The sequence below is a fragment of the Odocoileus virginianus genome, chromosome 31, assembly GCF_023699985.2.
Source record: "Odocoileus virginianus isolate 20LAN1187 ecotype Illinois chromosome 31, Ovbor_1.2, whole genome shotgun sequence".
NCBI lineage: Eukaryota > Metazoa > Chordata > Mammalia > Artiodactyla > Cervidae > Odocoileus > Odocoileus virginianus.
In genome coordinates this window covers 33,953,476-33,965,587 of record NC_069704.1, presented here as the reverse complement: position 1 = coordinate 33,965,587, position 12,112 = coordinate 33,953,476, and the positions used below count along the sequence as shown (strand labels likewise).

Here is a 12,112-nt window from a genome sequence, read left to right as displayed (position 1 = left end):
CCTTTATCCTGTCTTCTCAGAATCAGCTTTGTGGGTGTGAGATCCATGCTAAGAAGGACCCATGCTTTGTTTAACGGTCTCCTGCTGTGATCTTGAAATAATTTTTTAACAAGAGGCCCCAGATTTTTATTTTCCAGTGGGTCCCCAAAACTTGTGGCCTGTACTGTGTCGGTGACACCATGACCCCTGCCCCTGAAATCAACCACCGGGACTAATCCAAGACTCCCCCTCCCCTCATTTCTACATCCAGTCACGCTGATCATGTAGAAGGTTTTACATTAAGCACAAGCTCAGAGTGTTTTGCATGCCTTCTTCCCTTCTTCAAAGAATTGATTTTCACTTGTCCTTTAATTATTATCAAGATTCATCTATACCAGAGATACTGATTGATGCCCCAGTCTGATACACAGATGCCTCCTCTTGGTCCTCTACCCATATACCTGTCCCTATGCCTGTCATGTTGTCCTAGAATCACTATCTTGTCTCTCTTCTTCCAAATGACTGTGAGCCTCTTGACGTCTGATTTTATTTTATCTCCAGTTCCTAGCTCTGTGCTTGGCATATAGAAGATATTTTTAAATGCTTATTGACTAAGATTGAAGTTATTTCAAAAAACCTTTACTAATCCACTTTTGAAAAGCATGATGGCTTGATCTACACAAATGCTCTTTCCCTTTAGAATGAGCTTCATTTTTTTTCAGAGTGATCCTCACTTCCCTCCTGCACCTTCAGGCAGAGTCACCAAACAAACAGCTCAAGAGCTTATATTACACCTCAAAGGCATTTTTTCACTGTCCTCTGGGGTCACGGTCCCCCGAGGTCACTTCTGCCAGTGAGAACAGCTGGGCCTCCTATGCCTCTGGGATCTTCCGGGCATGGCTGGCTTTATACACAATGATTTGTTTATGCCAAGGAATTGCCAGAGCTCCTCCACAATGCCACCAAGAGTCCAGGATACAGGAAGGCAAGAGTGGGAAATGTGGTCCAGAGGGACAAGAATTCTCTCATTAACCCTGAGCCCCCGTAAACACTCTCACTGACATTCAACACTTCATCAGACTGGCCATCATTAGGAAAGCCTGTTTGAAAAACAAACTCTTCATTTGGCTGGGAATGGGAGTCAAAAGGTGTCATTTCATCTCCAGCATCAATGTCTAATCGGTACTTCAGTTTATTGTGTTAGACACACCTGGATGGATTTCTTTATTCACTCATTCATTCACTCACTCACTCACTCAAACATTCACTGAACCTCTACCAAGGGAAATGTGCCAGGTGAGGTATTATCCAGAGAGCTAAGGGTCAAAAAACTCCACACTCAAGGAAGTTAAGAATATTACTATGAAATAGATAATTTCCATTAAAGCCTTACTATTCCAAATGTGGTTCACAGAGCATGGCATCTAGAAGCCTGTGGGAAATGCATAATTTCAGGGCCCCCCTCAGGACCGCCTGAATCAGAAATATGCATTTTAACAATGGCACAGAAGATCCACGTGAATATCCAAAACTGCGAAGCATTTACACATCCCTCCCAGGAGCTGAACGCCAACTCCTTTTAACTTGAATTAAGTTCAGATCTCAGCTGCAAAACCTGCCCTAAGGGCTCCTGATCATAATCCCATTTTCCCCCATCTACGGACTCCACATCTGGCTCTCTGCTATTTCATAGGAGGAGCAACTTGCAGCCTTTCCCACACAAAGTAGAAACAGAGAGAGGACCATGCTAGCTACTGAATGCTTATCACTCATGCATGTGAATCTCAGATTCTCTATGCAACAAATTCTGTTATTTCCATTCCTGCCATGTTTTCAAGAGTTCCCAAAATGCCTAGTGAGTAAAAGAAGTAACAACTTAAGAATTCAGTGACAGAGGGACTTGATTCAAGCAGTTTATATGTTAAACACAATGCACTGTCGCTGTACATTTTCCATAATGAAAAGAGGGGTCTCAAAGTAAGACTCCAAATTATTAGAGTTGAAAAAAAATGAGATTCAGCTGGAGGGCAGTGCAATTGGGAAATGCTTATGACAGAAGAGCCTGCCCTTGATCTTCTACTCTTAACACTGCAATGTACACACACACACAGGTATATGGTTAATATTAAGAATTCCAAATATACATATACACATTTTTTATGCACATGCTGGGATTTTTTTACTTATCTGACATCATTTCAAGTACTTATAATTTGCAATCCTGGAGACCCAAGATGCATGGAAGTAGTTCTTTGTTTAACTTAGGACTATCAAAATTTTTTTCAGGAAGTTCAGTAAATTGACAATCACCAAAACCAGCAATTCTTGAGCTAATTGGCCTCAAAATTCCTTTATGCTATTGAGGATCTATAGAACTTTTGTTTATTTGGGTGGTATATCTCAATATTCGCTGATGATTTTTTTTTTTTTTTTTGCATTTTAAAAAAGTACTTTAATTAGTGAAGAATTGAGAGACTGACAAGTTTTTTAAATTATTTAATCAGATAATACATTTCCCAAGCATTCTGCTCAGCTATGGTCTTAACTGTGTTTGCCTTAACTAGCACCTCTTTTTAAATAATCAATAATTGATTCATTTAAAAAATAACAAACCCATTGCACATGAACATAAATAGCATTCTTTTATGAAAAATAACTTTGTTTTACAAAATAAAGCCAATTAATTGAGAACAGTAGTGCTTTTTACATTTTTAGCATCTTTAGTGTCTGGCTCAATAGAAGACAGCTGGATCCTCCCATCTGCTTCTGTAGTTAATGTGTTGTTATGTCACATGTTTTCCAGCCTCTGGAAAACTCCATTGTACACTTACGAAAGCATGAGAGTGGAAAGGCAATCAACATCGCAACAACAGTGACAAACAGGAAAATAGTTTTTTCAACAAACGGTGCTGGGACAACTGGATATCCACATGCACAAGAATCAAGTTGGACCTCTGCCTCACATCATACATAAAAACTAATTCAAAATGGGTCAGATGGGGAGTGGCTATTAACAGGAACAGTTTTATTTGGGGGATGATGAAAATGTTCTGGAATTAGCAGTGATGGCTGTATATTTAGTATATAATGTGAATATACTAAAGCTACTGAATTTGACACTTTAAAATGGTGACATTTATGATATCCAAATCACATATCAGTAAAATAATGAATCAAAGACCCAAATATAATAGCTAAAACTATAAAACTGTTTAAAGAAGACACAGGTATAAATCCCATGACCTTAGGCAACAGTTAGTTAGCTATGACACAAAAATCACAAGGAACAAAAGAAAAAACAGATAAATTGGATTTCATCAAAATTTTTAAAATTTTGACACCATCAGACTAAAAAAACCCACAGAATGAGAAAAATGTCTGTAAATCATTTATCAAATATAGAGTCTGTATCCAGAATATGTGAAGAATTATTAGAACTCAATAATAAAGCAACAATCCAATTTTAAAATAGGCAAAGGATCCAAATAGACAGTTCTCCAGAGAAGACAGACAAACAGCCAATAAGCACATGAAATGATGGTCAACATCATTAGCATCAAGGAAATGCAAATCAAAACCACAATAAGGTATCACTTCACACCCACTATGACAGTTTATAATCAAACAGATAATAACAAGTGTTGGCAAGGATGTGGAGAAACTAAAACCCTTATACATTGCTGGTAGAAATGTAAAATGGTGCAGCTGCTTGGGAGAATAGCCTGGCAAATTATTCAATTCAAAAGATTAAACACAGTTACTCTATGGCCCAGTAATTTCACTCCCAGGTATATACCCAAGGGAAATGGCAAATTTTACTGGAATATTCACTGCAACATTCTTCAAAATAGCCAAAAAGTGGAAACAACCCAAATTTTCATCAACTGAGGGTAAACTGTGATCTATCCATTCAATAGAATATTATTCACCAATTAAAAGGACAGAAATACTGATACATGCTACAACATGGATGAACCTAGCAATTATGCAAGTGAAAGAAGTCAGACACAAAAGATCATTATGTGACTTCATTTTCATCAAATGGCCACAACCAACAAATCTATAGAGACAAAAAGTAGATCAGTGGTTACCTAGGGCTGGGAAGTTTAGGGGGAAAAGGGAGTATGACTACTGAAGGGCATTGAGTTTCTTTGGGGGATTGTCTGATTGTGGTGATGGTTGCACAATTCTGGGAGTATCTTAAAGTTATACACTTGAGATGGATGAAGTTTATAGTATGTAAATTATATCTCAGTAAAACTCCTTAACCTAAAAGAGGCAAACAACATCTTAGTATTATTTTGAAAATAGTTTGAACACTCAGGGACCCCTTGAAAGGATCTCAGGGACTCCTGGGGGTCCCAAGAATGTACTTTCAGAATCACTGACCCAGACAAAACATCTAGTATGGTAAACTTCCTAGGAGCCATCTTCCCCTCCCCCTCTTTCTCCTTTGGAAGAGAACCCTGATTTCCAGGCATTGACCTCTCTCTCCCCCACGCAGACCACCACCAGGAAGGAAGCTGATTCCACTCTGAGTCCGAAGGCACCTTAAGCTAATCAGCACACTCATTTTGATTGATTTCACTCACTGTTCAGGATGGCAGGTGACCCAGGAGGTCTGATCAAAATGACTGCAGGGCTTTTGCTTGGAATGCTGAGCTGGAAGAGGTTTTTCAATTCCTCTGGAGGGTGTCCCATGAAAATGTGAGAACTGGAACTACTATAACCATTTCACTATAGTCTGAAGATAAAGCCTCACAAACAGGCAGGATAGTTCTTGAATTAGATCCCTACTTAACTCAAAATTTCTGGATATGTGATCGTGTGTGTGTGTGTGTGTGTGTGTGTGTGTTAGTCACTCAGTTGTGTCTGACTCCTTGCAACCCCATGGACTGCAGCCTGCCAAGCTCCTCTGTTCATGGGATTCTCCAGGCAAGAACACTAGAGTAGGTTGCCATTCCATTATCCAGGGGATGTTCCCAACCCAGAGGTCAAACCCAGGCTGCATTGCAGGCATTTTCTTTACCATCTGAGCCGCCAGGAAAGTGCTGATCCAGTAAATATCTTTAATGTTAAAGCCAGTTTGAATTGGAATTTGTCAGTTAAAAGCACCCAGCTGATATATTGTCCAGTGATGTGGAGCTAACAGTATTGCATTCTCCCCATGGTCAACACTGGAGAAGGAAACGGCAACCCACCCCAGTACCCTTGCCTGGAAAGTCCCAGGGACAGGGGAGCCTGGTGGGCTGCCATCTACAGGGTCGCATAGAGTCGGACACGACTGAAGCGACTTAGCAGCAGCAGCATGGTCAATACACTTTGCCTTCGCTCTGAGGACATCAAGAGATAAGATCTTAGCAGAGTATTGAAATAGCATTACTTTTCTGTCAGAATATACTTAACACAAAGAGCTGGCCCATGTAATCTAGGCCTAAACAAATCAGAGCTAGACCACGGCATTTAACAAATTGCCTCTCTCTTCTATTCCTTTAGTGTCTGATATTCACTGTACTCTGAATGGCACTCCAGATGAGTCTGATAGAGAAAAGAGTTGGGTCGTCCTTATTAACAGAACAGGCGTGGCTGTTACCCGAACCTAGTGCGGATTTCAGCTGCAGGCTCATCATGGGGCCTGATTTTGAGCACATATGTATGTTTGCATGTGACCCCCAATTCTTGTTAAAACAGATAAGGAACTTAGAATGCAGTAAACAACTTTCTCTTTTTTAACTGAATTAATTAGAATAGTACTCTGCATTTGGGTGATTTTTTAGCATTTACAACACGCTTTTATAGATTTCATCTCAACAACCCAATAGAGATTAGCAATTGAGGAATTATTGTGCCCATTTCACAGATTAAAAACAGGAGGCCCAGTGATTCACTTGAGGTCTTACACAGTCAGAAAGTGATGGAGTTTGGGCTTAAAGACATTAGATTCCAAGCCAGAGCCTTCACACTATTTAGGAGTAAATCCAATATACCTTCACATAATAGTAAGGCAACAGTCAGTATATATTCAGCTCTTACTATGGGCCAGGTACTAAGTACTTGGTATATATTGTATGGGCTTCCTAAGTGGCACTAGCGGTAAAGAATCTGCCTGCCAATGCAGGAAACATAAGAGACGCAGGTTCGATCTCTGGTTGGGAAGATCCCCTGGAGACGGAAATGGCAAGCCACTCCAGTATTCTTGCCTGGAGAATCCCATGGACAGAGGAGCCTGGTGGGCTTCAGTTCCTGGGGTCACAAAGAGTCGGACGCAACTGAAATCGACTTAGCACTAGCACTATATATTGTATGTTTGATTGTTACAACAAGAGCATGGAGTTGTACCATTATTACCCCCACTTTACAGATGAGGAAACTGAAACCAAACTGGTAAAGTGACTTGTCCAAAGTCACCTGACTAGTCAGTGGTTAGAGCCAGGGTTCAAACCCAGGCAAGTAGTACTCTGGACCACAAGCTCTCAACCACTTGGCCATGCTGCCACTTCAGCAAGAGCAGAGATGCTTGCTCTACACAAGACAGGGTGTAGCTGCACAGAACCCATGGGCTCAGCAAGGACTGAACTGACATTTAACAACACAAGCTACAAAGGATTATCCAATAATTATTCTTGCTGTGGAATTTGATCATACAAAGATTGACTAAAATAAGCCAGGGCTCAGCTAACATCTTATTAAACGTTACTAACAGTTTTGTTGTAACAATAATTATTACTCAATTTGACCTATGCTGAAAGACACTACTGCTTACTTAGCCACCAGCAGTTCCCCACTCCCTAACACACACACACACACACCTCTCCATTGCTTCCATGAAGTCAAAGTCCACCTCCCATTATAGACAGTGAGGAGTACAGATACCAAATATTCACATTTCTAGACTCTTTTACAGCTAAGTCATGGGTATAGGATTCAATCCTGGACAATGGGATCTAATGGGGGGACTGATGGGAGCCTATAGAAATGGTGTTCCTCTACGATAAAAAGAAATGCAAGAGGCAATCCCACCTCTTACATGGTGGATGTGTTAGTACCTGAAGGACATTCACAACCACCTTATAATGAGAACTCTAAGTGACAAAGGAGACATGCTAAGGAGGCAGAGTAGAAAGATGGAAAGCGCCTGGTCCATGCAGAGCTGCTGAACAACTCTGAAGCTGCCCTGCCTCGGGACTTCTCATTAGGTAAGATGATAACTGTCCTTATTACTCAAGCCACTTTAACTCAGCTGCTCTTTTACTTGCAGCCTAAACATCCTAACTCTCAAGTCTCAGGAGGCAGCTGCAGAGAAGACAGGGCTCTGGATTCTAAGTCAAATGACATGGCTTCAGTCTACTTACTTACCAGGTGACTCAAGTTGCCTAATCTCTCTGCACCTCATTTTCTATACCCATAAAATTGAGGAAATATTCAATAACACAACAAAATGGAGATAACACAGGACAGGATTGAACATCACATGAGATAATATGTATATAATCTATCTGTCAATAGCAATGTTTTACTCAAAGGCTATTGGTCTAGGTAACAGATAAACTATAGACTTTATAAACTGGAGACATCCATTCTAACCCAAATCCCTTATTTTATGAAAGAAGAAACACTGATTCCGAATGTCAAATGACTCACTACATGTCATACTGGTTGGTAACATAACTAAACTATGTATCTCCTTATTCTCAACCCAATGAGGTCATGCTATTCTCATGATGACAGGTAATGAGCTACATTAAATACTGGGTCAGTAGCATTCATTCATTCAGCAAGTGTTTATTGACCACAACTATATGTCAGGTTTGTCTCTAGGTACTGAGACTCCTTGAAGAACAACAACCATAACAAGAGTTCCTACCCTCATGAATTTAACAGCCCAAACAGAAATTATGCAATCTACATCTACAAATAATTATTAAGCACCTACTAGGAGATCTGGAGAAGGCAATGGCAACCCACTCCAGTACTCTTGCCTGGAAAATCCCATGGATGGAGGAGCCTGGTAGGCTGCAGTCCGTGGGGTCGCCAAGAGTCGGACACGACTAAAGTGACTTAGCAGCAGCAGGAGACCAGTCCTGGGTGTTCACTGGAAGGACTGATGCTGAAGCTGAAACTCTAGTACTTTGGCCTCCTCATGCGAAGAGTTGACTCACTGGGAAAGACCCTGATGCTGGGAGGGATTGGGAGCAGGAGGAGAAGGTGACTACAGAGGATGAGATGGCTGGATAGCATCACTGACTCGATGGACATGAGCTTGAGTAAACTCCAGGAGTTGGTGACGGACAGGGAGGCCTGGCGTGCTGCGATTCATGGGGTCACAAAGAGTCAGATACAACTGAGCAACTGAACTGAACTGAACTGACTGAGGTGCTACACACAGTGCCAGAGTTTCTATTCAAATACAAATTTTTATAATTTTCCAGCCAATTCCAATAATAACAATCATGTTTACCAGGACTTGATAAAGAATAAATAATATGAAAAGTCTACAACTTACACAATAAAAATCAGTATTAAAAGTGACAAGCTCATTAGAAGGACTGGTGAACACTCTGACAGCATCTGAAAATGTGGATGGAATGGGGAAGATGACTAGAACTCTACTGTACTTGAAAGAGCATGACTGAATGAAAGAAGTGAGAACTAAGCCATGTCCTTCCACAGTCTCCAGACTTGCAGGGTTGGCTCTGTTGGAAAAGAGCAGTAGAACCAACTCATTGGAAAAAACCCTGATGCTGGGAAAGATTGAGGGCAGGAGGAGAAGGGGGTGACAGGGAATGAGATGGTTGGATGGCATCACCAAGTCAATGGACATGAGTTTGAGCAAACTCCGGGAGATAGCAAAGGACAGGGAAGCCTGGCCTGCTGCAGTCCATGGGGTTGCAAAGGGTTGGACATGACTTTGCTACTGAACAACAACAATGGGGAACATTCAGCAACTCCTTTCCTTCCCCAGGCTCCTGCCTAGTGCCCTAGACTCTCCTTTTGCTCCCTATCCAGTTGGAATCCTCTTTCACTTCAACTAAACAGTCACATGCAATCGACACAATGGAACAGCATCCTAGATCCTATGAAGAGACAGAGCAAGTGGCTGTCAGGCTGCTGATGCTGAGCCATTACACTGAAAGTTTTCTTTGTCAAGCTTTCTTTGTCAGCAACACAAATCATATACTTTGGAAAAGAATATTTAAAACCTATTGTTTTGGAAAAAAAAACATAATTCACACCTTGCATGAGTTATAGAGGGGAAATTTGTGTAACACCCTATACACTCTCTTAACTTTGTGATTCTCTAGACTGGAGGGAAAAGGCAAGCAAGAAACAAAAGACAGATGGATTCCCCAGGGCATATACTAGTGACTTCAAAGGTTCTTTTTTTTTTTTTTCAATCACTTTGTCTTTGTCCTAAACAAATGGAAAGGTTTTTGTGACTTTATGCTCAGAAATGTAATATCAATTCCCAGGTTTGAAATACTTTAGGCAGGTATAATGTCCAAAATCATCTTTTGATTCATTTTAATTGATTAAATGATAATCACGATTTGGGGGCAGATGTGCTTCCAAGTAAAACATTTGATTTTCTCAAGCAATGCCAGAATCAACATTTTGGAACATAGCATTTTAACCTCTTTGGCATCAGTTGGGCCATACAAACTCTAAAGTTCCAAACTGTTATTAGACTGACTACAATCTACTGTTTACCAGATCATCAGACAGCACATACATGTCCTCTGGGGACTATTTATCCATTCTAAGGAAGATTCCCTCCCATAAACAGAAAAAAAAAAAAAAAAAAAAAACAGTGGTGTCAACTCCAAGTGAGACAGGACAGGGCAGCTAGAGGGTGGAGACAGCTCTGGAAAAGTCAACAGCCCCACTCTCTGTGGCTGACCCCTTTATTACCTACATATTCAATACGGGTTAAAGTTCCCGTACACCCACTTTAGGACTCAAGGTAAAATACACAAACTCATCTCTCTGAAACACAAGACAATACATGCCAAATGTTTCCATGTAACACTGTGGCAGCAGAAAAACTGCCTATCCCGCTAATCCTTTTATTATTAAGTTTAGCAGCAGTGCTTAGTTCAAAATGAAATCCAAGGTTCTAGAGAAAAGTCAGTGGGAGCCCGCTTTAATGGGAGGCTATGGGGCACTACATTCCTGCCGTGAAATTTACCCAGTTGTCATCTTACAAGTTTAGGAGTCACTGTCCCCGTGTCACTAGCTCCCACAAAAAGAAAAGAAAAAAGGCACTGGGGGCGGGAGGGGGCGGGTAGAGACCATTCATTAATTCGTTCTTAGTTAACACAGTCCAGAGGCAGATTCCTGCCACTGGGAGACGCTGCTTCCATTCATCTCTCAACAGAATGGGTGCCCAGTGTTTTAAAAACAGCTCACTCAGTCTCAGACCTTCAAGACTTGAGTAGGTGAGAAGAGGAAATTCCAGAGATAAATAAGTAAAGAGACTTAAAAGTCAAAAGCTAATAGTGCTGAACCCTAACATGACCTTTCCAGGTTGTGTACCCTGAGTCTTGGGAGAGGGCACACACGTGCCTACATATACAAACACTGAGAGTGCGCTCACACACACACACACCCCATTGCATCTCACAGATCTGCAAGCCCAGAGGCACTTAAGTACTGGAGGATGGAGCTGCCATCAAAGCTGCCTTCGCCTACACAACTCTGGCCTTCTCCAACTTGGTCCAGAACACATGTCACCAATATCCCAAAGGGCGATTTCTCCCGGGACCCAGGTCCTGCAGCATTCCCTCCCTGCTGGCCTCAGAGCCCTTTTCCCTGAAACACTCAGATTTCAAAGGATTCCTTTCGAGGTAGCTCCAGTCCGCGCAGCGTGCCCCATCCCCTAAGGCTTGGAGCCCGGGGCTGCCTGGCCTCTCTCGCTCCCGGGAAACTTCGCCGCTGCCCCACGCTAAGAAGTCAAGGCCACGGGTAGAGGGGAGGCAGGGAGCTGGAGCAGATCCCCGGGGTTGAAGGCACCTTCGGAGCCCAGGCGCCAGAGAAAGAATGAGTGGATCCATGCTGATGCATGCCTTCTCCACGTGGAAGAAGGAAGACTGGGAGACATGCAGGTGCCCCTCTGGGTTCTCAGAACTCATATTTCCCGACAGGTTAGGAAACAGAGGGGTTAGAGTTCCCCAGGAGGCAGCTGCCCTGTGTCCACTCTCCTAGGTGCAGCAGGACGTGAGCGCAGTGTGTAAGCCAGAGGAAGGGGCCCCGGGAATTGATAACGCACGCCCGGTGCCTGTGGGGGACAGTCCCCCCCCCCCCCCCCCCCCCCCGCCCATCCCTTAGTAGGGCTCCCAGACTCAGAGCGGAGGAAGAGAAATCTGGCTTTCTAGTAGGCCCCCGGGTGGGTTCCTTGCCTCCGCGCGCACGCCCACCCGTAGAGGCCCCCCGGTCCCACGCCCGACGCCTAGTCCGCTCCCTCGCCCCGGCACCTGGATGTGGCAGGAGATCTCCGAGTCGTCCAGCAGCCGGATGGTGCATTTCATCTCCTGGCTGAGCGATTTGATGCTGGAGCTCCGAAAGTGGATCATTTTCATGGTCCTCCTGCCTCTCGGCACACAGTGGCAGGAGGCGAACATGCACCGCGGCCCGGGGAAGCGAGCGGGAGGCTCGGGGCCGGCGCGGCACTCGCCCGCGCGGACACACACACACTGCCCTGGACACCCGGGCGCGGCTCAGCCCCCGGACAGCAGCGACAACCGGCGCCTGCAGCCACACATGCCGAGCGGCCAGGGCGCGGCAGGCGGGTCCCTCCCTCTCCACGGTCCCCTCCCTCCGCTCCCTCGCCTCCGCCTCGCCCGCTCCTTTCCCCGCCTCCGCCCCTTGCGAGCGCTCCGGCACCTCCCTCCTCTCCGGCTCGCTGGCCGAAGATGCCCGGAGCCCGGGACCCCCGGCGGGCGCGCGAAGCACTCACTCCCACGCGTGAGGAGCCGCGGCAGGAGAAGGCGGAGAGCGGGCTGGCGCCGGTGGCCGGGACGCCCCGGCAGTGGCCTGCTCCGCTGCCGCCGCCGCCTCTGCGTCAGGCTGGGCCCGGCAGCCTCCTCCCTCTCCGGCCGCGATCACTCAGGCTCCTGAGCGAGCTCGTCCCTGCCCC

General features: G+C 44.3%; 1 protein-coding gene across 3 annotated transcripts in view; it reads right to left on the bottom strand.

Annotated features, from left to right (window-relative positions):
* FRMD3 (FERM domain containing 3) overlaps positions 1–11,790 on the bottom strand; it is a 329,624-nt gene extending 317,834 nt beyond the window's left edge. For 2 of the 3 annotated variants that reach the window (XM_070459579.1, XM_070459580.1), the window contains exon 1: positions 11,451–11,790. In XM_070459579.1, coding sequence (XP_070315680.1) covers positions 11,451–11,597 — 147 coding nt within the window. In that variant the 5' untranslated portion in view covers positions 11,598–11,790. The remainder of the gene's footprint in view (positions 1–11,450) is intronic. The other variant, XM_070459583.1, reaches the window with a different exon arrangement.
* Between the last annotated feature and the right edge of the window lie 322 nt (positions 11,791–12,112).